General features: G+C 41.8%; 2 protein-coding genes and 1 non-coding gene across 4 annotated transcripts; all 3 read left to right on the top strand.

Annotated features, from left to right (window-relative positions):
• The first annotated feature begins 770 nt into the window (after positions 1-770).
• Positions 771-844, top strand: trnat-agu. The gene has a single exon. It is a non-coding gene; the product is annotated as a tRNA-Thr (tRNA).
• A 2874-nt stretch (positions 845-3718) lies between these two features.
• LOC102297159 lies at positions 3719-8151 on the top strand (the record flags this gene model as incomplete). Of its 2 annotated transcripts, none has more annotated exon segments than XM_014340635.2 (8): positions 3719-3777; positions 3915-4509; positions 4615-4671; positions 4773-4851; positions 5022-5160; positions 5455-5550; positions 6429-6622; positions 6727-8151. In XM_014340635.2, coding segments are annotated over 8 exon segments (1369 nt in total), but the record flags the coding sequence as incomplete, so codon positions are not given.
• An 8704-nt stretch (positions 8152-16855) lies between these two features.
• ccnf (cyclin F) lies at positions 16856-26605 on the top strand. Its single transcript, XM_005944000.2, has 17 exons — positions 16856-17148; positions 17984-18138; positions 18247-18353; positions 18438-18505; positions 18629-18825; positions 19094-19147; positions 19494-19598; positions 19824-19901; positions 20351-20505; positions 20866-21030; positions 21126-21249; positions 21359-21539; positions 21697-21784; positions 24753-24852; positions 24980-25113; positions 25731-25909; positions 26097-26605. Exons 1-17 carry the CDS (start codon positions 17136-17138, stop codon positions 26549-26551), a joined length of 2358 nt encoding a protein of 785 aa, XP_005944062.1. The 5' UTR covers positions 16856-17135; the 3' UTR covers positions 26552-26605.
• The last annotated feature ends 44 nt before the right edge of the window (positions 26606-26649 follow it).

Here is a 26649-nt window from a genome sequence, read left to right on the forward strand (position 1 = left end):
GGGGGGGGGAGTCAAGCGTGTATTACAGGCTCTTAATTCTCTGTAGAGTTGAATGCGGTGATTAACCTTAGCTTGTTCCACTTTGCATGACCTGACAGCTTCCTCGACTGCGCACAGCAGCGACATGATCGTGTCTGGGTGTATAGCGGTGGTGACCTTCTCTGCCACGACAACACGAAAAACAAAACGTTCACGTACTTGTTTAACACTGATTAATGACTTATTAGAAACAGTAAGACTTGGTCAAAAAGTGCAGAATACGTCGCTGTTAGATCCTCTTTATAATGAAAGCTTTTTTGTACAGACCCGCGAAACGCTCGAACCCGACGGATGCGGAAGTCACATTTCTCCCCCTCTGACTAAAGAAGGTCACCGATTAGTAAATATTCAGTAGGTAATCAATGCGATGAAACCTAAGTGACCTAAGTGAATAGCTAAAGTTTTTTTTTTAAATATATATATATAAATATAAACCTGTCAGGCAGAAAAAGAAACTTTGAGCATTCGTAGAAACAACGGACTCGCTACTTCTGCAAACCCAAGCTGTTCTCTTCTTATAACAAATTTAAAAACAAATCCAGTTTTTGCGATGTCTGAAGTTTGTATCCTGGATTTTTGATTCTCTATAAACATTTATGAAAAATCCTCTTAAGTTACATAGGTTCAAAGTATTGTGGTGTTTGTGTGCCACTTGTAGTAATCTGTAGGGGAATCCTTCGGTAGTTGAGTGACTCTTTACGTAGGCTATATACAGATGTGGTTAGCCATCCGGCGCTGTGGCTTAGTTGGTTAAAGCGCCTGTCTAGTAAACAGGAGATCCTGGGTTCGAATCCCAGCAGTGCCTTTTGCTACACGAGACGGCTGTGTGTGTGTATTAGCTACTCTACAATATCTCAAAATGTGTGTTGGTTGATTTTTCTTTAGTTTTGTTGCACTATTCAAGAACACTAAATGAGTTCATGACTTATTTACTGTTGTAAATGAGCTTATACGACACCTGCCCCTGATACAACAACGCATATCAAATCAACTACATAGTTAAACTCATTTCATTCAGAATAACGACAAAATAAATATTAAGTAATGAGATAAGAAATAAGAAACAATAAACAATTTATGTCAATTCTATCTACAGATGAGCTGTAAGCATCTGAAGCATCTCCGCACTAAACCTTTATGACAATACAGGATAACTATGCTATTTCTGTACAATGGTTTCAGTGAGCGTCACATCTTAATTTATATATGTTTAAAAATATCCCCATAACAGCTACACAACATTTTATACTGGTCCTAATCTTTTGTTTTTCAAAAATATCATTTAATCTTAATCGGTGTATGTCATCTTTCATTTTAAACAGCATCTGGATATCAAGCGGTAATTGTTGATTGTTTGCTTTGAATTATATCATAATGTACTGACTAAATAATGGCTTTGTTGACTCGCAATATGGTTTGTTATCATTTGTATGCCTTTTTTGTGTAATGAATATTAATATTCCCATATGGAAAAGATATATATAAATCTTATAAAGTTTGTATCTGTCTTGTGTGAAACTTGTTTGAAAAGCATACAAGAGTGAAAACAAATATAAGATCCCTTGAAAAATTATATAAATGGAACTTGTATGTTTTGGATACTTTATGAAAGTAATGAGAAAGTGGCCACTTTCATGAGTAAATCATATAAGCCTTATATGATTCACTATATGAAGCAAGCTAAAGCTGATGCAAGTCTTTTATAAGTTTTTCCTATTTCTTTTCCATATGGGTTTCCCTACACCTAAAGCCAGTAAGACATATGGAAAATAAGTGAATAATTAAAGCATTTACAAGGGAGTGCAGAATTATTAGGCAAATGAGTATTTTGTCCACATCATCCTCTTCATGCATGTTGTCTTACTCCAAGCTGTATAGGCTCGAAAGCCTACTACCAATTAAGCATATTAGGTGATGTGCATCTCTGTAATGAGAAGGGGTGTGGTCTAATGACATCAACACCCTATATCAGGTGTGCATAATTATTAGGCAACGTCCTTTCCTTTGGCAAAATGGGTCAAAAGAAGGACTTGACAGGCTCAGAAAAGTCAAAAATAGTGAGATATCTTGCAGAGGGATGCAGCAGTCTCAAAATTGCAAAGCTTCTGAAGCGTGATCATCGAACAATCAAGCGTTTCATTCAAAATAGTCAACAGGGTCGCAAGAAGCGTGTGGAAAAACCAAGGCGCAAAATAACTGCCCATGAACTGAGAAAAGTCAAGCGTGCAGCTGCCAAGATGCCACTTGCCACCAGTTTGGCCATATTTCAGAGCTGCAACATCACTGGAGTGCCCAAAAGCACAAGGTGTGCAATACTCAGAGACATGGCCAAGGTAAGAAAGGCTGAAAGACGACCACCACTGAACAAGACACACAAGCTGAAACGTCAAGACTGGGCCAAGAAATATCTCAAGACTGGTTTTTCTAAGGTTTTATGGACTGATGAAATGAGAGTGAGTCTTGATGGGCCAGATGGATGGGCCCGTGGCTGGATTGGTAAAGGGCAGAGAGCTCCAGTCCGACTCAGACGCCAGCAAGGTGGAGGTGGAGTACTGGTTTGGGCTGGTATCATCAAAGATGAGCTTGTGGGGCCTTTTCGGGTTGAGGATGGAGTCAAGCTCAACTCCCAGTCCTACTGCCAGTTTCTGGAAGACACCTTCTTCAAGCAGTGGTACAGGAAGAAGTCTGCATCCTTCAAGAAAAACATGATTTTCATGCAGGACAATGCTCCATCACACGCGTCCAAGTACTCCACAGCGTGGCTGGCAAGAAAGGGTATAAAAGAAGAAAAACTAATGACATGGCCTCCTTGTTCACCTGATCTGAACCCCATTGAGAACCTGTGGTCCATCATCAAATGTGAGATTTACAAGGAGGGAAAACAGTACACCTCTCTGAACAGTGTCTGGGAGGCTGTGGTTGCTGCTGCACGCAATGTTGATGGTGAACAGATCAAAACACTGACAGAATCCATGGATGGCAGGCTTTTGAGTGTCCTTGCAAAGAAAGGTGGCTATATTGGTCGCTGATTTGTTTTTGTTTTGTTTTTGAATGTCAGAAATGTATATTTGTGAATGTGGAGATGTTATATTGGTTTCACTGGTAAAAATAAATAATTGAAATGGGTATATATTTGTTTTTTGTTAAGTTGCCTAATAATTATGCACAGTAATAGTCACCTGCACACACAGATATCCCCCTAAAATAGCTAAAACTAAAAACAAACTAAAAACTACTTCCAAAAACATTCAGCTTTGATATTAATGAGTTTTTTGGGTTGATTGAGAACATGGTTGTTGTTCAATAATAACATTATTCCTCAAAAATACAACTTGCCTAATAATTCTGCACTCCCTGTAAAACCTCTTTAATTTTGTGCACTATTACACTAGATTCTGAGAGTTGCACATACCTAGATACACTAGGACTTCTATTTTTTTAACAGTGTGTTTCATCATTAAGCAGTTATGTCTGCCAGAGATCACCAATGCAATATACTGTATGAATGAAGCATCCATTCTGACTGCCAGCGGCCTTTCTGCAAATGAGATGACATTTAAAAATGGCAGTGGCTGATGCTCATCTGTTGTGTCACATCATTTTTGTCCTGGAATGTTTAAAGACTTTAAAACTTTTATTTTAATTTTAGTGTGTGTTCACATGAAGTATTTTCTCACAGAACACCCCAACCCGAGGTGAGCTTTGAGGAAACAGAATTGGCAGGTGCTGCTCCTACAGGTAGTTTAAAAAATAGCTTTTATTTGTCTGTCAAGATGCTGATAGTTAAAAACAAAATAGCCTATTTGTTTATTTACATTTCTTTTCTCTTGCCAAGTAGTAACCACATATTTGCATGTTGCTATTTTCATAAACAGGTGTCTCCCCATGTGATAAGGAAGACATAGAACTGCTTGAGAAGGCTCTAGAGAAAGCCCTCCGTGTGCGCACCAGCTCAGAACCTTCTAAAAAAGAATCCAAAATACCCAAACCTGGAAAGGAAACAGGGACTTTAGGTGCTAGGCCTGTGGATATCACACATTCATCTGCAGCATCTAGAGGAAGCCAAAGAACGATAAGGTCATCCACTAAATCTGCCAGCCTTGACAGAAAAGGGTACGGACGGCCTGGATTATCAGTATGCTCCTCACTAGCCTCGGGACCTTTAGCTAGCGCCGACCCCGGACAGACCAAAAGAACAGATAATAGAAACACGATCCAAAACCATCCTGCCTCATCAGCTGGCGCTTTGCATCACCAGGCTTCTAGGAAACTGCAGCAGGCTGTCGTGCCGTCTGTCTCTCCTGATCACATCACAAGCTTGCTCTCTAAAAACAAGACTATCAGAAGCAATATGTTGAGTGGTGATGACCTGAGGAAAGCTGCACCTGTCGCTGCAAATTCTTCAAATAACGTAGTGTCCTCTTCACAAACAAATGAGCCAGGAGCATGCAGTTTCCCTCAACAGAATGGGCATGTTTTTTAGAATTACACTATGAAAATAACCATGCTTTGTAAAAAACAAAAATAAAAACATGTTCTGTAATATTATAATCATTCTGTTTGACTTTGCTTCAGCAGGATATTTTCTGAGCAAACAACAAAATGGAAATCTTTAAAGAGCAAGCAGAGCAGGTGCCTACAATGCATTGTAATGCAAAAATATATAAAAACAAAATTCCTCCTTGTACATTTTTCCTTTATTCACAAAGTTTCCTTCTGTACATTATCTTCAGACTGTGGGATAAAGCCGTTGCCCTACAGACGAACCCTGGGCCTGGGAAGAGTCACTTCATGGAAAGAATGAGAGCTACGGTAAAATGGATCAGCTGGGGTCAGCCATGATGTCATGTTAAACTGGAATTTATGCTCTAATTTAGAAAATCAGCCAAGTGTATTAATGAGAAATTCTAGCTAATATACATAAATTTCTCTAAACAACCCCTGTGTTTCATTGTACACCATTTTTCCTTTGCTTTGTTTAGTTTCCCAGGAATTGGCCATTTGGCAGCCCGTATGAGACCAGGGCTCTGCTGGACAGGTTGATTCACCAAGCTCAAGACTTGAAACAGCTCTGCGGGGAGCCTCTAACCAAACAGATGCCAGAGATAACATTAAGACTGGGTAATAGAGAAGCTTTTATGTGAATTCGGGAGAAATGAAAGGGACTGATTCCATAAGTCAGTGGGTGACAAAATAACAATGTGGGAGTTGGCAGGAAGTGACTGTGCGAGCTATTTCGACTGATACAAATCAAGACTTTCCTTTGCCAGGAACCATCAGGAAGTTGACATTTTTCTATAACTGTAACAACTTTCATGCGCTAAGAGTGACTGTAAACACACTTTTAATGCAACTCCACTTGCTTCTCAGTAAGCTTCTATTATAACTCTCTTTTTTTAATGTGCTTTCTTACAGTTAGTACAGGCGACAAGTATGATTCCTGTATGTCGCTGGAAAGGTTGCAGCTCACAGCAGCTGAGCTCAAGAATTTTGCAGATCAAGTGAAACAAGGTAAGAATCCTGTTTGTACGCAGCATAATAAACATCATAAACCTTCTGTAAAATAATTGTTTCTCCAGCATTAATTGCAGATCATTGATCTTTGTTTGTAGACAGGTGGTCATTAGCTGGAAGACACCTTATCAAAAATATTTATTCCTTTGCACTGACTTTCCTAAAGGAGATGCTGGTGGAGACATGGCATGGTTTTTGGCTGTGTTTAACCAGTGTTACATACATTTTGCTATTTCTTTTCCATGTGGGTCATCGTCTATGGGCATCCCAGTTTGAGTCTGTACCTATAATATGCAGCACAGCAGCATTTCCATTTCCTCCACTGATGCAGTTATAAAGAACATGAATGACGAGAGATTTTCCATTCACACCTTCACAAAGTTTTATTGATGTTTACTCGTTAAAGCACCAATGTAGCACAAGTAGCAACTAAATCCAGTGTGTCAGAGAAGTTTCCAGTAATGAATAGGTCCACACGTCTGGTGTCATCCAATCTAGCATCTCACGTTAGTATTTTTATTTCACCGCGTTGTAATATCCAGGGAGGGAATTATCTTTTATTGCTTTTTAACAGCATTTAGAAAATGATTATGGTGAGTGCAGCGTGCTAACGCGCTAATGGAGCCTCTCCATCTCGGCGTATGGAAAATGAAAGCAGAGCTGCCGTGAACCCTCAGCGCCAGCTCAGTCCTTTCCTTGGCCTCAACAGACCCCCCTCACCCCCTCGTCCCCATGACGATGGGGTTTTAAAGCTGTCTGTCCTGATGCCACTAAGCAAGGGCCTAGCTATTTAAAGCTGAGGCAACAGAGCAGAAAGAAAAAAGTTTTAGGGGTATGGTTGCTCGCGCTCTAAAAATAACCTTTTTTTCCGTCAGAGTGGAAAGCATGGGATCGATGGAGGCCAGAGGGAGGTTGTTTTTGCCCCACTGGGGCAAATGGTGTGCAGGGAGATGGGATAACTTCACCCCTGCCCCTGACTATAACATATGCAACAGAGGCAGAACTGCAAGAGCTTGAGCAGCTGCGGATGAGGGTGGCATTGCTGCAACAAGAGGTTGATCTTGAACAGGTAGGTGACGTGTTCTGAAAGCACCTCGTGAGTTTTACATACCTGCATGTTCTTTTTTAGTAGAAGCTAGGAACTGGCTGACAGTCTTTTCTGCTGTCCCACAGGCTCTGTTGGACACCCTGTCCCCTCAGTTTTCGGCTGTCGTACCTGGGCCTGAACGTCTGAGCCCCAGTGTACTCAGAGACATGTACTCCCTGCTGGGTGAAGGAGGGGAGCGTTTCCCAGCTATAGTCCTGGACTCTGAGCCTGCATGACTAATGAGCACATTAAATTGACTTATAGGTTTGTAAGCTTAGAAACAGGTATGAATACATTAAAGGCCTCGTGGTATGCTGCAATCTGGTGCAACACTGATGAAATCAAACCCCTCTGACATAGTCAAAACAAGGACATGGTTAAAAAAAAACAAAGGGGGGAACTGAATTGAGTGAACAGCCTCAGAGGGCAGCTGTGGTTCAGGAGGTTCAGCTGGAGGGGTTCGATGCTCTGTGTTACACCTCGTGATCCTAAAGATATCATGGAAATATTAATGGATGGATAAACAGGTGTACCTAATAAAATGGTAACTGAAACATCACGAATGATTATTTTGAAGAATCTGTTTTTAATCGTGGCATCGCTGTGTTATGTCAGTGTCTCATGTCATGTCACAACTGTATAAAACTGTGATCATTAATCCTGTCTCTTAAACGCAGCTTCTGAATAAATGCCTCAGGCACAATTTTAAGTATCACCATTGATCAGAGTAACGTAATAAAAGATACATAATATTACAGTGACTTTAAGTGTGTGTATTTGTGATGTAAGCTGTAGGTTAAATTATATGTTTGAGTTGTTTCTAATTTTTCCTTTTTGCTAAATTCTGACACATCATAACTGATGCCTCAGAAGTGTAATATTCACTCGGTGAATTTTGCCAGCAGGTGGCACTCAATTCACAGAAAAAAAAAAGAGTCCAAATTACATTTTAATCAAAGATGCCCTTGCAAGTTTACCTGTGTGTTTCACTTCATATCATTCATTTTCAGTGTTTAAATAAAAAAGAAAGAAGAAATGTGCCACCACCACACACACACACACTTCCATACTGTTTTTCCATATGTTTTTGATCCCCCATATTGAGCCAGCATAATCTTTCATACATACATATGCTAGATCGCATATATGGGGCCATCACTGTGTTTCTGTGATATGGTATTCACGATCAAATGTGCTATGAGGCTGTACGTGAGATTCAGGAGCGCCTCGAGGAGCCTTAGAGGCTCGTGCCCACAGATGACGGGTGGATGGCAGGAGCTGTGCCAGACTGGGCGACAGGTGGCGCTGGGTTCTCGCAGCAGGACGTGGGTGTTGAAGCCCTGTTGCACCGGCCCTTCATGCGCACGCACACAAACAGGGAGACATGCACACCCAGAGCCGGCTGAGTCATAAAGAAGATGTGCTTGGGTGTGCCTGGCATCGCAGCATGCTGCAAGCTGGAAATGGCATGTTTCCCTGAGGAGAGGGACAAAAAAAATGATTATATGAAAAAAGGAGGAGTATTTCAGCCTCAGATGGCGGGATGAGTCCAAAAGAACAAGGGCCTGATGGTTTGAACGTCTGTTCCTGGGTTCAAAGAAGAATACATTTGCATGTTTACAAGACCTGTTCACACAGAAATGTCCAACTACTTTTGGATTGCAGTCATCTGCAGGGCACTGGATCAGAGTGCTGCTGGTTTATGGCCTCACATAGTCTTAGATCTGTGTTTGTCTATGTGTGTGAGGGAGGTAAAAAAAGGAGGCATGGAAGTATCCTTGGGTCAACACTGTACATAGTTCCTAGTGGGAGTGGTGCTCATGCAGCTCAGCCTTCCTGTGACCTGCATGCATCAGCTGCTGCCTGGCTTTGCCTGTCACCAGCAGAGCTCTTCCACTCTTCCAGCATGGCCCGGTCCTCCCAAGGTTATGCATGCCTCACGCCTTTATCCCATTTTTCTCACGCCTCTTTGTGACACATAATGGAAGATGCAAGACAGTTTTACTGTCCGTGGGTGAAACTTCATGGAAATTACTGCCATATGCCACGCATACACACACACACTTACAGAGGGGAAAAGTTCAAATACTTTGGAGCTTCCACTCTTTTTTTTTCTTTTCCTCCAGTCATCTCACTTTTAATCGCTTATTGGAGTCTAAGCACAAATCCCCAGAAACCCAACAGAGCTACCAAGAATCCACTTCTGTCCTTCAAATGCCCATTGCGCTTGAACGTCTCTTTTCTACTGCGCCCCCACTCCTCACAAAGACATTCCTCACTTCCCCTCTTTTATTTCTCTTTGGCTGTTCTAAATAGCTGTTGCTGATTGAGCTACAGCCGAGATTGTTAAGTCAATGTAGTCATCAGTTAGGCAACATTAGGGTATATTTTTTGATTTCCCCCCACTGATCAGGCAGTCAAGTTGAATTTTTCTGTCAAGACAACCCATACACGGTCTTAACAGCAGCTGTCCTGTACAGAAGGAAGCCTGTTTAGCATTTATAAGGGAGCATGACGTATTTTCTATTCTGGTAAAATCTCTGATTATCATATTATCAAGAATAAGTTGAGCTGATAAAAAAAAAATTCTTGGAAGCATTAAAAGGCTAACATGCTGTCGTAGAAAACCCAGTAATGCCTGAAGATAAAACAGACAATCAGATTTGTGTGTCCTTCACAAACGTAGCTTTATAAATGTGGAGGAGGAAGATTAGCAAACGTTGGACATGAAAGGTGTCTAGATTGATTTTATTTAATTCTCTTTTTTTTGTGGAAGAGCGAGCATACAAGCGGATTAACTACTACTAGGCTGCTTTCCATTCAGAAAGAACTGGCTCCAGCCGTGTGTGTGCATGTGTGTGTGGGAGGGAAGGTGGAGGCTGCCTGTATTTTTTTATGAGTATTTCTGCCACGAGTCAATATTTTCATCATTGTATTTACATTAATAGAGCTATATTATATATTATTTAATATATATATTATTTATATAGTATATATTATATATATTATATTAGTATATATATTATATATAAAAATTGATGACTGACTCATGTTGACGTGATGGGGATGGAATCACTGTGACTGTGTGATTCCCATGAAGAGATGACACATCTGTAGCGATCTATATGGAGAATGTCCCTTTTCTTTTTTCAGTAAACATAGAGATAAATAAGGATTTCCCATTCGCGTCTAATTTCAAGTCAACACTAGGCTTCTGCGTTCCCATGGGGAACGTTTTATACTGCAGGAAAACAAAGATGCTGCATTTGAGAGGCAGTGATGGGAGCATGAAGAATAGAGAGAGCAGTTAACTCTCCTCCCCTCCCCCTTCCTGTGTTTCGTCAACCCCTGTTCTCCCTACTTCAGTGTTTGATGTCACCAATGAGCTAACGAATCGTAGCACTTGGACTTCCCAGTTTTTCCTCCCTAGCCCCTCCTCTTTCCTTAAGCCTTTATATATATATGCCCCCCTCACTACGTTCTGCAGAGTGTACAATGTGCTACTAGAGAGCCGGCAGACAGTGTACAGAGAAACAGCAAGAGAGGGAGGCAGAGAAGAGGAAAGTGTGAGTGGATTTCAGCTGATTTTAGAAGATTTCATCGGACATGTTCAAGCCATACCTGCTCAAGTCGTTTCTTTGGTCTCATACAGACCTCCTTCTCCTTCCTCTCCTTTTTTCCGCCTCCGTTTGTCTCGTTCTGTCTCTCCAGGCCAGAGCTACCTACAAGTAGGATCCCAGAAGCCAACGCTGCTGATCCTGTCAGGATACGCCAGCCCACACAGTCAGGATGGGCTGTACAACAGGCCATTTGGCTTGCCAACCACAGCCGCAGACCAACTTGGGGCAGGAGGGTCAATCGCTAGAGACTGGTGGGGCCAAAGTGCCCGAGGTGCTCTCCTCTCTGGAGCGTCTATCTCAGGCTACTGGAGGAATGGAGAAGTCCTGGTACCGCTGCATCTTTCCATTTGGAATCATCTCTTTAGTTATCGGTGTAGCAGGAACAGGAGTGACCTACACTTATAATGACCTGCCTCAGACTAAAGTGGTGTCAGTTGTGCTACTCGTCATGGGTATTTTGCTGTTAATGATGGCAACTGCTTGTTGGACTGTCCACAAGAAGAAGAGAAGGAAAAAGAAAGAGGGGGGCTCATTCACGTCTGAGCAGTGTCCCCTGTGAGTGAACACAGGGGTATGATAGAGGAACATGCCTAGAGCTGGGAGCTCAAGGTTTGGCCAGAAATTCTTCACTTCACCTCCCAATGCAACGTCCCTCCATTCTCTGAAGTTACAAAGTTGAATTCAAATCATGTTGGAGATAGCTTGGGTCAAAAGGACAGATAAACATGACGCCGAAGATCTGTTTAGTCTGTGAGGTCTGCATCAGATTTTTTTGGATTGGCAATGAGAGATCACCAGTGCCTCACACGCTCTTTTATCATCAGACAGCAGGTGTCCGGTGTCAAAACAACCTCCGAGGAGATGTGCAAAATATGCATTGGACACTGCATGCATATTTACACACACTAACAGGCCTTTGATGACTTACGCACGAGCAGTTACAGCGGGAGCTCACACAGACACCTAACACGCTATGCAGAGCTGCTGCTGGAGTCAGTGCTGGCGTCACTAGGCACGTCAGTCACAGCATTCCTTGTATCAGGACAGGTGACTCTCCAAGAGGCCACAAACGGGCCAAAGACGGCAACCTGATACCCGGCCGAAAAAGCAACGCACCCACGTCAGCGGCCAACGTCATTCACTCGTCCTGTGACACTACAGCAATGTGTTGGGGGCTTTTTTTGCGCAATGAGAGATTGGAACTTGAGTCCTGCTGGATCTTACTGGCATCTGTGTGGACGATCAGTTGGAGAGGGTAGAGGACCTGCTGGAGGAGTGCAAAGTGTTTGTGTGTGCTCAAATTAAGATCCAGGTCAACTGAGAGACTTTTGGAATTTGGTCCTCACAATGAAGGAAAAAGAGATTTGCACATATGATCATGTCCATGGCAAACAAGAAAACATTTTAAGTAAAGCGACATACCCTGAAAGGCCTTTTGTAGCTTCAGCTTCGCATTACAAAGGACTGGGGACCTAATTATGACTGACTTGATTGCCTTTCTTTTCAATAAGTGAGCATTTACACTCAGCCCTATGTCTTTGTGGGACACCTCAACTCCATACAAAGGAGTCCAGGATTATTGAAGGACACTGCCTTAGGGGACATGCCACGGCAGGGACACTTTGACTGATCCTGCTCCCCTAGGGCCCCTCCCGTTTGGTGCCTTGAGCAACCACTCATGGAAAAAAGCTCTGCCACATTCCCCCACTCCAAGAGTTACCCCCCTTTGCTTTCTCTCTTTACCCAACAGGACTCTTCAAATCTGTTTCTCATTGTACACTGCCAGCTTCTGACTTAATCACACTCATTTCCCATTGTTGTATAGCCCAGGAGATGTGTGGACAGACTTATTATGCTCAAATTAAGACACACACTTACACGACAACCTCACAGTTCGCAGACATTCATGCAGTCTTTATCTATCTGTGCCAAAGGAATTGGTTGTTTTAATTTTTTCCCCCAGCTGTGGAAAAAATGTTGATTAAAAGTGAGTCGCAAAATCCTGTGTGAAAATAGGATACAAGGCTGTTCTCTAGTGAAAATTGAGTAATAGGTAGGCTCTAAGTGGCTCTGGGGTTTCCTTTTCCTTCACATTTTCTTTTAGGAAGAGTGACTGAATGTAGCTGCGCTCAGCGCCACATCTGTGAATAGGTGCTTTCTCACAGGATGAGATAAACAATGGCATTTTACTCTGTCTTAATCATTCTCTTTTGTGTGACTGAATGTAACATGAGGTTCAAAACGTAACTCCCGCAGGGAGTAAGTGCAATGTATACAATGTATAGCAATTTCAGAGAAGACAATTTGTCTCCACGCGAAGGACTTTAGTGACACTTCTTTACCTTTGAGAGCTACTATAGATCACTGTTGCATTGATTGTCTCCACTGGTTTAGTCAAGCTTGCTAAGGAAAATGTGTCTGTTACCCAGGGGTAACAGTTAACATCGAATGCCAATCCCACCGAGGACCTTTTGAAGGCCAACTTGCCAAATTCAAGGCTGCATCTGTCATCCTGCCCAACCTCAGTACACTTGCAAAGAGTCGGCCCCTTTTCTTTTGACATGTTTTGCGGCTCAGTGTGCATTTAGATGTTGTCTTGCATGCTAATGAAGGAAGAGAAATATAGTTAGGAGGTAATGGAGAAAAAAAAGGAACCTGGGAAGTCATTCCTTTCACTACATGTGGCAGTGAGTAGTTGCCCCAGCAGTTAGATTAGGATCAGCCATCCTGAACAAAGCAGTAATATTGTCGAGGAACATGATGCATTACTGGAATCCATGGCGAGAATTTAAATTGAATAGGAGAGGAATAAGTCTTCTCTGAACCTTAGATCAGTGTGTTTGCAAACACCGGCATACTGCAAGCATTTATAATTTTTTTTAAGGTAAATGTCAAATGCACAAAGCTCATAAAAGTATTTATAGGTGGGCCATTGTTTTAGTATCCTCTGATCAAGACAAGTTAAGATTTACATTACACGGGCTGTCTCGCTTTGTTATCAGATCCGTTCACCCGGATTAGGGTTTGCTCTAACAATGATGGGCATGAGTTGTGGACAGATGTGGTGGACCTGTCACAGATGTGGAAGAGAAGGATGTTTGGTGGCACAGAGAGGAAAAAAAGATGGTTATTCGTCAGTTTACTGTGGGAAACAAAGGATGCCAAAAACAAGATAGGTAACGTGTATACGCTTATACTCTCGCCTCTGTATAGTCCACATTATATATGTAGTACACTTTGGCCGCATTGTTGTTCATTTTAAAGCTATATCGTGCCAGTATATTGACACTAAACAAACAAACAAAACAAAAAAAAATGATGGAAGGTGACCAGAAATTGTTTCTTGTTTCTTGGAGATGTGAAGTGATTTCCCTTCTGCCTTCTGAAAGATTAAAGGGAAAACCTACCTCTCTCTGCTGCGGGGAAAAATGTCCCTCTCCCAGAAGACAGCCATGCTGTCAGCCTATGCTTTTTGTCACTCCAGTGAGTGACACAAAATACGTTGGTTTGTGTGCCCACTAATATTTGGTGCTGTATATACAATTATTTTTCTATTTGTAATGTATATTTCTACTCATATGTAAATTTGAATTGTTCATGTAAGCACTGTATTAAACAAATGTCACATAAGCACCTTTGTTTGTGATAGCCTAAAGGTAAAAAGAAAGAACCTTTATGCATTCATTGTATGTCTTTGTACTTGTTTGCTTTGGAAAATAATTTAGAATAGCGTGAACCGTCACACCATTCAACTCTGTCCTGGTCAATCTGGAAGAATCTCTGACAGGGCTAAAAATACAGAAGACAAGTGGAGAGTGGACAGTGGATACAAAGGAGAACAACATTGTTTTGGCTCTATTTCGAACAGTGTGAGCAATAATTACAACCGTCGCTCTGTTTTTTCACAAAACGCAAAACCTGTCTTCAGTTGACAGCCTTCGCTTGAAATTTCGATGCTGTATTTAGACGCGCTGTCATGTGTTGCCCTGCCAGCTAGGATGACTTGTTCAGATACCCGGGGATGAGGAATCTGGTTGTTAAGAAAACAGACTGGCCAACATCAATCAGAATAAATGACACCACCTACTGGCAGTAGAATAAAGTAGGCCAAGTACTCTCACTTATTATTAAGTCACAGTTCTGCAGGAATTAATTTTATATTTCTGGGTATAAACATATTTCATCAAATTAAATTACAGCTGGGAAAGCGTGGGTGTGGAGGGAACAGTGCTTAGGTCTTGATAAAAGGGTGGGTAGGCCATTGAGGGGCAAAGTGCAGACGAGGTGGAAGTGGTCAGCTGGATTGCTAGGGTCAGCACGGATTACAGGAAACCAGACGGAAACAAGTCGTCCGCCTCTTTTTATCCAGAACTTGGCCTCAAACCAAAACATTCAGCACTATTTGGCTCCTTATCAGACTTTGAATTATATAAAACTCAGTTTAATACATACAAAACAGAAAAAAAGAAGCAAACAGCACAATTTGACACATTAAAGAGACATCTGGTGTCCCATGACTTTATTTATACTTTATTCAAATTTCGGATCAACACCATCTGTTCAAAAGACAAATCCGGGTGTATTTAATTAGCCAGCGACTAAGGCTGGTTCCACATAATACCTTTGTAGCAGGAGGGAGTTACATTTCAGTTCATCTCCAGATATTATGGGAGCTGTTTTGGAGACAGTTGTAGATGAAATTACACATGCCTGGCCAGACGGTCAGATTAAATCACAAGCAAAATGACATTAAGCTGCAGTCTGTGTGTAGCTATTGCAACAGAAACAAATGTGACGAGAAGACATTGGGCTTAATCACTCAAAGACTTGAGAATACTTTAATAATCCAACAGTGACACAAACTAAATGCTGGTTCTTAGTTTTAGGTATTTCTGTATGGAAATTACAAACAGATAGTAGCAATCTTTTTCTCATCAATAAAGCTTGCAAATTAAGTCACTGAAATGTGAAGTCATCTCCCATTTACTTCCCATATATAAATAAACTTTTTGACTACCAATAAAAATGACAGATCTTGCAGTTTTCTGAGCACACTGAGCGTGGTTGTTTAGCTTTAATTATTTTTGTTAAGGTTCAAAGCACCACTGGATCTCCTCTCCCTGGTTACTTTGTGTTTTACTGAGAAAACGGTTAAGATTACTCTGAGTTTCTATGGAAACTGCTGCATCTAGTTGTGAATGTTACAGCCCCTGCCCTCTCTGAGGTCACTCCGCTACAAGATGATTTGATCATCCTGCACCTCCAGTTTTAAATAGCCTAAGAATGAGCAAATGAGCAATTTAAACACTTGTAAACTCATGATTATAGAAGAAGAACGCATAGATGTGTTGTCTTAATGCTTTTGTGAATTACATAAAAGTTTCATGTAAACTTATTTAGGCATTTTCCTCTTCTTTTTTTTTTAAAGGAACCTACTGAGTGGAAGAGGCAATGTTGAGCACTGGCTATTGTTAGTGATAATTAGATTGGATGAGCAGGTGATGTGTGGATCAATAGAGAGCCTGAAAGGAACACATGATTACTCTTGGGAGGTTACGCTGCTCCCTTAAGACCCATTTCAGAAAGATAAGCAATGAAGAGATACTATTGAACTGAGACAGTATAGCAAATAACAGTGGGGACATAATAATCATAATTACAATCAGGGTGTCATCTAATTAAAGGCAGCTGCTTCAGAAGCTGAACCAGTCGCTAATTTCTTTTAGTTACAGCTCTGTTTTAGCAAACAAATATAATCATATTACATATCATATTACAAACTCTCAGTCATTTTAAAACACACATTAAAGCCTGCTTATTCTTGCTGAGCAGGGTATTGCATTTTTTTTAATACAGTTGGTCTTATTTATGTCTATTGAGATTTATCTCATGATGTTTTATTGAGTTTATTGTGTATATTAGTGTATTTATTAGTGAGCTGGTTTAATGTTAATTATATAATATTTCGCATAACCTATACACCTATATGGACCCATACATTGTGGTCAACTGAGGTTGTTCTAAATGTCCTATAAAAATAAACTTTGATTTGACTTGGCATCTTCTGTCATTTCAAATATTTTACATATCAGGACGTAAAGAAATATCTAGCTTAATGTACACACACACACACACACACACACACACACACACACACACACACACACACACACACACACACACACACATATATATATAAGTTACAATAAAGTCCCATGGCTAACAATATGTTTGGGGGATGTCTTTTGACATCCTTCAAAGCTGACGCTACGCACCTGTCCCTTTAAACACCGTACCTTTAAAAAATATTCTCTATCCAACTACATTTCCCACAGTCCACTGTTTAAAGGTGGTTCGGTGGGCATGCTTCTAAATCGGGTCAGCCAATTATATACCTTCACTAACGAGCGCGTACTTCGAAATGTCGTTACGTTCTCCAATGAGCGTTTAATATGTTACAGTTTTATACCGTCTGACCAATCGTCGCGAGCGTTCTTCGCGCTGACCAATCAAATGGCTAAAATGTTAAATAAAGGCATCATCAGTGAGGACCAATCAGATTGAACGTATAGTTTAAACGGTGAGCGCGGGCGGTCCTAGAGAGCATCTTTTGGGGCGGGTCCAATAAGTGAGGACGCGTGCTTGGATTTGAATTCAGGCAATAGCTAACAACTTACGGAGACATTAGTCAACTATCACAGCAAAACAGACACAGGAAACAACACTGTAACACTGCCTATTTCGTTTTCTAGTAATTAGTGTGAGCATTTGAATGTGAGTAACATTAGTCAACATCGTCTCGTATATAAATCGCTACTCAAGAGTTGCATCTACAGTAAGACATCGCTGTTTGAGGAGTGATCCCTGTACTTGCAATGAAAGCAGGCGGTAAGTACTTTTTTTCAACTTGTTCTTGCTAACACCGATATATGGAAATTACTTTAATATGCAACAAGTGTTTGCGGTCTTACTTCAGAGCACTAAAGTTTGACACAGTTAGCATTGGTGATTAGCTGCTGCTCACCACAAACGTTAACTGGTATAGCCTCCGGGAAGTAATGGTAAATCATATTGGCAATATATCTATGCAGGTAAAACGTCTCTTCTGTTAACTTTGTGAGCATTTTGTGGTCATTGAAAAATAAATACTTAGCGTTAGACTAGTTCGAATTTGAAACCTAATTGAAACTCATCGTTACTACTGCCGTGGAACTTACAGGAGGGAAATTTGGGCGCTCATCGACTTTGACTTTCCCCCTTCAGCTGCTCAGTTCACCGCCGTTAGATTTTTAACATCTGCAGAAAAAAAACATTAGCTTTTTATGTGTTTTAATACTTTTAAGGTGATGATCTTTCCATTAATTTAAACATTTTCCCACTCACTCACAGAGAGTTTGAGTAGACCACCCGTAGATGCCTTACGTTAGTAGTTTTGAATGTGGAGCCATGCAACCTTCATCTTGGAGTGCATCACTGTATGTCTGAATCAACTTGACCTGCTTTCAGTGAAAGGCAAATATTAGTTTGTCATTAATGTGAGAATTAGTTAGCCAATCTTGCACTTAGGTGTGGAATTTTAAGTGATTTGTGATTTTGATTGTGTACACTTAAAGCATTCCTCCCAGTGCTGTTGCTTGCAGGGTGAATATGGGAAAGATGCTCAAGTATTCAAAACATTTGATGTGTAATATATGCAGTTCCTCTTTGCTTTTTTTTCTTTCAGTTGTCCACTGCCGTTGTTCAAAATGCTACTCGGTTCCAGCACGGAAGCGGGTACGTAAGCGATCTTCTGGGATCACCTTGCTGTCTCTCCCTGAGGAGGTTCTTCTCTGTGTGCTCCAGTATCTCTCTGCAGAGGATCTCCTGTCTATCCGAGCTGTGAGTAAAAGTACACACTATGACACAGCTAAACTCTTTATTACCTGAGATTTCTCCTCTGCTGGGGTTCTAATTATTTTTATTTATTTTTTTAAATGCCTGTTTCAGGTTCACTCTCAGCTGCGGGACATTGTTGACAACCACTCTAGTGTTTGGGCCAGGGTCAGTTTCAGAGACACGTGGCCATCCCCAAACACATTATGGCTTTTTGAAAGGTACATCACCTACTGTCAAAAGTGTACTTATATATATGTTGTTTGTCAATTTGAGTCTTTACTTTAAATTTTGTCTTCCTTTAGAGCTGCTGACAAAGGGAATTTTGAAGCTGCTGTGAAGCTTGGAATTGCATATTTATACAATGAAGGACGTAAGTTGTTGGTTGGTTCATGTCAGAGATTAAATGGGGAGTCATATATAAACACAGATAACAGAAAACCCTTTGAATAATTGAACTAATTGATTAAAAATGTGCATCCTCTCTCGCCTTCAGCATTGTTAAGTGACGAGGGCCGAGCAGATGTGTGTGGTCGAAAGGCTTCCCACTTCTTTAGCCTCGCAGAGAGCCTGCGCTCCCTCACAGCAGATCCCTTCATCTGGGTGTTCATCCGTCCACCGTGGTCGCCCACCGGCAGCTGCTGCAAGGCCGTGGTGTTCGATCACCTCAAGGCTGAGTGCGCTAACAACATGGTAGGCTCAGAGTTCCTGTTTGACCAGCTGGGGTGCAAATTTAATCTCCATTGATGTCTGATTTGGTCTTAAAGTATTAAGTTGGGGTTTCTCTTAAATCATTAATTCAGACATAAAATATTACATAAAAATGTAATATTTGGAAGGCTGCCTGAACACCCTGTCCCTAAAGCTTGGCTTCTGTTCTTCTTAGTTGACTATGATTTACAGTGCCATACACTGCATGTGCAAAACTGTTTACCAATCTGCTTTTGTGATTTCTCTGCAGGAGAGGAGGGGTCCCCTGTTGCATTGTTTGGCCAAAGTTTTGCAGCTGTTTGAGGTGAGTGAGACTGTGGGGGGCTGTATCTCAATCCAGGTGTGGTTAGACCAGTTTCTATTACCCCCACCCCTTCACCAAAACCTAAAACTGAGCTGATGTCACAGGGGCTGTTGGACCAGTTGGGCATTAGCACCACAGATGGAATAAGTCCCTGTCATGCAGCTTCTGTTGTCTTACAGGCCTTGTTGTTTCTTCTTACTCACAGCTTCAGTATGCTTTGTTATTTACCAATGTGACAAAGCAGAACTATGTCACGAGCCTTCATATGTTGCAGAGACAGCATGCGGCAGACAGTTTACCTTTACTGCTATCATTAACCTTAAGGAACTGTGTTTCATTTGTCCAGGATGATGAAAAGCGTTCAGAAGCCATATCCATGCTGGAGGAGTCGTCGCAGGCTGGCTGTCTACAGAGCTCATACCTGTTGTGGCAGCACAGCCGTAAGGCAGCTGTGAGTCAGGTTCTCTCGTTACCGTGTTTCGAGATTTACTCTCAGAAGCATGCGCCTTTGGTGAAGACAGCTGTTTTTTTGGGATTTATTTCTTATTTACACAGTCAGTCAAACATAACCAGCTAACATAGTAAATGCTTTACAGATTCTAGAAAGATTCTCACGTTGACTCCAATCATGAGCTTACCGTTTTGTTTTTGGTTTTTTTTGGTGTATGTGTTTCAGATCGCAGATCCAGGAAGGTACCTGCAGTGTGTGCGAACCCTCAGGGACTATGCTGGGAAAGGATGTTGGGAGGCGCAGGTGCGTGATTGAGGACAATTCACCAACTTTCAGTTGGTTTCTTGTGATCGGTTTTCTCTGTCAATCTGTAGCTTTGTTCTCTCTTTGTACTCCCCTGCGGTGATACAAAAAAGCAGCAAATGGCTTTTCTTTTGAAAGCCTTTCAGCTGTCATTTCTTGTTTTTTATTACCCGGGCCTACATTTCTCCAGAGTTGGAGTTGCTTATTGAAATGCTATCAACTAAAGTCAAGAGGGCTTGACAGATGTTGACGTTCTCTCTTTCTTTTTTTTCTTTTTTTTTCGCCCCACTGAATCACAAAAGTATGACTCAGCTAAATCCCAAGGTCTGTAATTATATCAGGAAACTAATACAGTACTAAACTTTGTTGTTGCCTTTCTAGCGTTACATAGCAGCAAGATGTCAAGCCTTCTTGTGTAATTATTTTAGTGCTTTGTCTTCTTCCCCTAGTTGTCCTTGGCCAAAGTGTGCAGCAGTGGCAATCCGCTGGGTTTGGAGTCGAAGGCCTGCTCGGATTTAGTCGCCCAGCTCTTCAGCTCCTGTAATCCAGCGTCACGGCCCTCATCTCAGGAAATCTTGAAACAAGGAATCAAGGACAGCATGAGGTAGATCGAACAGAAGCAACGTCATGATTTTACTGTCTCTTGATGAATATCTCTAGAGTCCCTGTGATGACTCACTGCGTGCTGATTATCCTCCCCTTCTTTAATGACATTAGTAAAGGGATGACACACCCCGGCAATAAAAGTTACCACATCGACTCGAGGTAGATGTGACCGAGTCTGATGCCCTGAGTTAACTTGAATTGTTGTTACCAAGTTTTAGAAACGCCACTTTCTGCTTTCCAAAGCCACCCAGTTTATATTCTTAAAAGGTTTACGATATTGATTATTATTACATGGTTAAAACTTGGCACACTGCCCTGATGCACCTGATTTTAAATTTTTTTGTCTGCTTGTCTCCAGGTACATCCTGGTGGACTGGCTTGTGGAGGTGACCACAATGAAGGACTTCACCAGCCAGACGCTGCATGTGACTGTAGGCTGCGTGGACCGTTATTTGACTTTGCGGTCTGTCCCCAAAGCTCGTCTTCAGTTATTAGGAATCGCCTGCATGGTCATCTGCACAAGGTAAGGATGCACACATACCATGGTTTTTGTTCGTTTCTGAATTATTTATTTATCTAAAAGGCAAATGTTTTGTAACTTTTTTTTTTCCTTTTCAGATACATCAGCAAAGAAATCCTGACCATACGTGAAGCAGTTTGGTTGACAGACAACACCTACAAATATGAGGACCTGGTTCGAATGATGGGAGAGGTCATCTCTGTGCTGGAGGGAAACATCAGGGTGAATACAACAAGCATCGTTTGTTTAGTGTATTGTTTAGTATTTGGTGCCAGTGAAGTATTTCCCGACCTTCTTTAATGCAAAGACTAATGCTTATGCTTTCTTGCAGAGCCCCACACTGCTGGACTACGGCGAGGTCCTGCTCTCTCTGCTCCCTCTGGAGAGGCGAACCACTCACCTATTTAGCTACATCTGCGAGCTGTCCCTGCTCTACTCTGCTCTAGCCACACCGCCACCTGCTAAACTGGCCTGTGCCGCACTGCTGCTCACACGGGCATTACATCACTATGGTAAACACACTCGCTCATACACACTCGTACAACGTTCCAGCCTTTTAACAACAGGCTGTAACTCAAGAGTCTTTTCAAACAAGCAGAATGTACAGGTTTAGTTTCGTGTTAAGTTTACCTTCATCTTAAATTATGTCTGTGTTCTTCCTCTCTGCAGCTCCTCTTTGGCCCACCTTGTTGGCGGATTACACAGGCTTTTCCAAGCAAGACATTGTTCCCCTTTCAGTGCTGCTCTATGTCAAATGGTACGTTTCTTTGTGCGTGTGTGCGTGCGTGCGTGTGTGTGCGTGTGTGTGTTGTGTGTGTGTGTGTGGTGTGTGTGTGTGTGCGTGCGTGTGTGTGCGTGCGTGTGCGTGTGTGTGCGTGCGTGTGTGTACGCAAAACTAAACTCCCTCACATCACGCCATGTTAGATTCACAGAGTGTGACATCAAATGACATCAGAGCAGCCGTGACTTGCACATCTTAAATGCTTCAGATCATAAGCTGCAAGTGTAATAAGAAATATAAAATGGGCATATCTATTTTGTGCTGTTTGCTTTACCCTACTGTATTTGATTAGTGGTTACTTAGCGCAGATCCTACTAAACCCTGGGTTATACTTGGTTACGGACATGGACAACTGGAGACCCAACATGAGAGTTATCATTCCTGTTATACTTCTTTGAAGCCTTGGACCCTCCACATTCCAGGAACCCAAGAGAACTCGTGCACATTGAAATGATAAAACCAGATTAAGTCTTAGCATTATCTAGTATCCATGTAATTGGAACTACAGATGTAACCGCATAAACTTTACTGGTTCACCCCACCGACACAGGAGCAATCTGCTTAAAGCCTTGATTATACTTTGCACGTCTGAGTCAGCTCGGTCTTTGCATTACAGAGACTTAGCAGTACAATGCACTTAACCCCATGTGTACCAGAGTAGGTGGACAAAGTAGTACAACAGGAATGATTACTTAGCCATCGTGTCTCCAGCTCAATAAACAATAAAAAAACATGGACGTAGCTTCCACGTCAGAAAAATGAAACCAATGTAGAAATGCCTTAAACTTGCATTCTGCTTGAAGGCCACCAGATGGTGATAGCTGAAGTTGCAGAAAGACTTTCGATCCAATAGAAGTCTAGAAAAACAGCTTTCTGATTTGACCTCTGTAAACAAGTCTGATGGACTCAGTCATACATTTTGGGATAATATTAAATTTTAAAAAAGGAAGGTTTTTTTGTAAATCTTGGTCATACCATCTTTCATAATCGAGGATTATTTATGGCGTGAAACTGTACACTCATTGGCTAATGAGGTTTCAACAACAAGTCATCAGCCAATAGATGCACAGTTTATGCTTCACAGACAGTTTATACTCACCTTTGGGCTTCAAAACGGGACTTCGGAAATCAACGAGTAACATCACAATAGCTATGTTCATGTTGAATTTGACAGCAACGTGGCACAAAAAAGTTTGGATGTAGGGCAACAAACGGCTTGGAGATTAAAGTAGTACTTAAAAGAAACATTTTATGCTGATTGGCATCTGGACAGTAATATGACTGGGTTTGAGAAGGGTGGGGTCTTTGAGAGACAGTTTCTCATGAGTAAAGATGAGCAGAGGTTCATCAGTTTAACATTGTGGAGACTTCAAAAATATCTCACCATGTACATCATAATCCATATAATCATCCAATATCAAAACATCCTGAGAATCTGGAGAAATCTCTGTGCACACGGGATCTTTCTTCTTTATTTTCTTCCTTTTTTTTTTCTTTTTTTTTTAATGGCTTTGAGGTTTTCACATTAATGCATTTCTAAATGCATCATACTCTTACTCACAAAAAACTGAAGCACAAATTTCTTGCTTGGCCTGTTTTTAAATAGTGAGCCATATTATTAGTCAGTTAGTTCTATTAAAATGCTCTTTTTGGAGCACAGTCCAGAAGTCCAGTTAATAGATGCAGTTTGTGGAGGTGAAGCCTAGTATAACAAATGCTGCTGCTATGCCTCAAACTCCAGCATGGAGGATGGGTTTGTTTGTTTTTTTCTTTCTTTTGTTTTTTTCTTTAATAAATCGCCCCACAGTAGGGTTGTGATGAAGGAAGAAACTATCCATAGAGGCCATCACAGTTTGTAGCAGGCAGTAAATCTGCTTTTAAACTTTAAAATGTGATATTTTAACAAGAGCAGCCTGTGGGAAATGACTTGTTTTTTGGAGTCATACTTAAGTGGCAATTAGAAGGATTGCAGTTTTTGGCACTTCTTTATTGGCTTGACTTTTCAGCCCTGGAGGCTGCGTCTTGCTTGTAGCTTGTTGCTAATTACAGGTTGTTCGGCTGAGGGACTTATAACTCTTTATGTACTTAAGAAATTGTTATTGTAAAACAAGAAGCAACGCTAAGTCAAGAAAAACGGGGGGGAATCAGCATTGGCAAAGTAAGGAGTGGGCTAATGGGCTGACTGAAAGCAGATGACAAAAACTTCCTGTTTTGTCTTTGGGTTATTCTTTATCAATGCGTTTTTTTTTTGGGGTTTTTTCCCCAGCTGTCACTTATGATAATTGGTGGTTTCGATGTTAGAGTTCGTCCATGTTCGGAGAAAAGAGATTTACCTGCATGCACCTAAACCCTGCTCAAACGTGATTGGTCGATGGAACTCCAAAACTACAAGCAAACTGTAAAATTGCTATTGACGTGCTCCCATGGCCAATAATCTCACCAGTTTCTCTCCTATTATTGGATCTCACAAATTAATAAAGCAAATGCCTGTTCAGCTGTTTATTTACAGCTCAGCAGCTTTACAGAACCTACATTGGAGAAGATGAGCCAAAAATGTATTTCCCTGTTGCCTCGCTGTGCTTTCCTCGATTGGAAGATAACAAGAATTGATTGGCCGTGAGGGTTTTAAAGCAAAACCAAAGTGGAGAGAGCGCCAGAGTCTTATAGACAGAGGGAAGCATTTGGACTATTGATGTGGAGGTGGTTGGATGTGGGTGTGTGTGTGTGGGTGGGTGACCAGTGAATCAGCAACTGAGTCACAGAAACGTGCCTCGGGGTGAGTCTCTTTGATAGGTGAGCATCGTATCAACAAACTGTAATTCGCAAATGGACAAGTAACAAGATTTGTCCCCAAGAGATGATTGAAGTGTTGCTGCAAGTAAACTGGATCATACTCAGGTCTTGTTTTTTTCCCCTCTGCTTCCCCCTCCCTGTCTGTCTTCAGTTTCAGTCAAGATGTTCCCAAAGATTACAGGCACGTCTCTCTCACTGGTGTCAAGCAACGGTTTGAAGACGAGGCCTACCACCACATCAGTAAAGATAAGGTACTGCGCTAGTATTATTATTATTAATTGTCTTAATTTTATAAAAAAGGGTTAGGCATGGTTAAGGCATATCTTGCCGTGGTTTTTCTGAATGAATTTTTTTCCTCCCCTTCATGGTTTCAACAAGGTGATGGATTTTAAAGAGCTCTGCCAGATCCTGGAGATTCCTGAGGTGGTGCCTCAGATGGAGCCTCCCAGTCCCACTGGTCAGCCAGCGGACATCCATACCTTCCTGGCCTCTCCATCAAGCGATAGCAAGAAGTAAGCAGGGTCTGAATGTGTAGAGACACATCATTAGCTTTTTTTTGTTTTTGTTTTTTTGTTAAATTAATGATCTGAAAAAATGTTCATGTTTTTATTCTGCCTCATGAACTATAATTTTATAAATGTGGCCATAATTGTGAGTAATGTGGCATTTATTTTCTCTTTCCATGACTGTGAAAATCGGTACTAATTGGCCACCCAGTAAAAACATTTGCTGCGCAATGTACCCTGTGCGAGCAATCAAATGATTTTAGATAAGTGTACTGACTACATCAGCAAAGACCAGGGAACAGTTCCTATTAAAGCTCCAGTATGTAACATGATGTGGCATGTGTAGCACCCAGTTTTGCATCATGTGCAGGATGTATATAGAAAATCAATACAAGCTTAGTAGAGTGCTGGTGTGATGGGATTTAGGACATGCGGAGAATTGAGACACGCCCCGCCTCTTTCCTTGCTCATTTAGCAGCTCTTATCGCGGCTGAGTCACCTGTGTGCCGTGGCGAACTGACTCGTGAAGCATCTTGACCAGAAGGTGTTTGTTTTTGTGCCATCTGCGAGAAGTTCCCGTGACTCACAGCAACCCCTCTGCTTGTCCCACTGTTTTTCTGAAGGAGACGCGATGACAGCATGCAGGCGCACCGAGGCAGCTTTGTGGCCACACCCACTGCAGAACTATCAAATCAGGAGGAGAAGCTGCTGGGCGACATCCTGGATTGGAGCCTGGACACTTCCTGCTCGGGTTATGAGGGGGACAGGGAGGAAGAAAGCGAGGGCGAGAGAGAGGATGATTGTGAGTATGAGGGAGGGGTAGGGCACGCTTAATGCAGTGCTGATTACCAGCAGGCTCAAATTCTTTAATGCATTTAAATGAGCTAAACTATATGAAGAGGAGAATAATGCCTGAGTTCATCTTCGGTAAGATATAATTTAAATGGAGATGACTAAGCAGCACTTTCTTTTCTTTTTTCCCCCAATAGGTTCCATGATATCCATCAAGCTGGATCCGCTTACTGATGCAGGCGAAAGGGGGGAGCACTGCCGAGCTCTATCCAGCGATGAGGACAGCTTCTGTGAAGCAAGGAGGGAGGTGAACAAGGATTCCCAAGGCCAAGAGCCCGTTTCCCTCTCTAAAGACCTTCACAGTTCAGGATATTCCTCAGTCCAGAGTGTAAGCCCCTCATCTACATGCTCCTCCTCCTCCTACTCATCGTCTCTCAGGGCTTGCACATTCAAGACCTTTACCACTTCTCTGGGTGCTGCTTCTTCCAATGCCCAGCCAGGCTTCCGCCTCTTAGTTCCCATGCAGAGGCCTCGGGGCACATCTAGCAAACAAGTAAAAAGGAAGAACACAGCGGCTCACAGTGGATGCGAGGTGGAGAGAGAAGAGGAGGAAGAAGAGTATTCTGCCAGTGCAGGGTTTCTGAGCCTATAGACCATGGTTATTTTGATGGCCTCAGACTTTTCACACTTTAAGAAAACACACACACACACACACACACACACACACACACACACACACACACACACACA

Source organism: Haplochromis burtoni, unplaced genomic scaffold (genome assembly GCF_018398535.1).
Source record: "Haplochromis burtoni strain Fernald_Lab_line unplaced genomic scaffold, NCSU_Asbu1 Contig_336, whole genome shotgun sequence".
NCBI classification, from domain to species: Eukaryota; Metazoa; Chordata; class Actinopteri; order Cichliformes; family Cichlidae; genus Haplochromis; species Haplochromis burtoni.

Excerpts from the sequence above, each read along its gene's own strand:
- ccnf (XM_005944000.2), top strand. Across the intron at positions 18,354-18,437 it reads ACATTATGGCTTTTTGAAAG|AGCTGCTGACAAAGGGAATT; the intron begins GTACATCACCTA and ends GTCTTCCTTTAG. Across the intron at positions 19,148-19,493 it reads AAGTTTTGCAGCTGTTTGAG|GATGATGAAAAGCGTTCAGA; the intron begins GTGAGTGAGACT and ends TCATTTGTCCAG.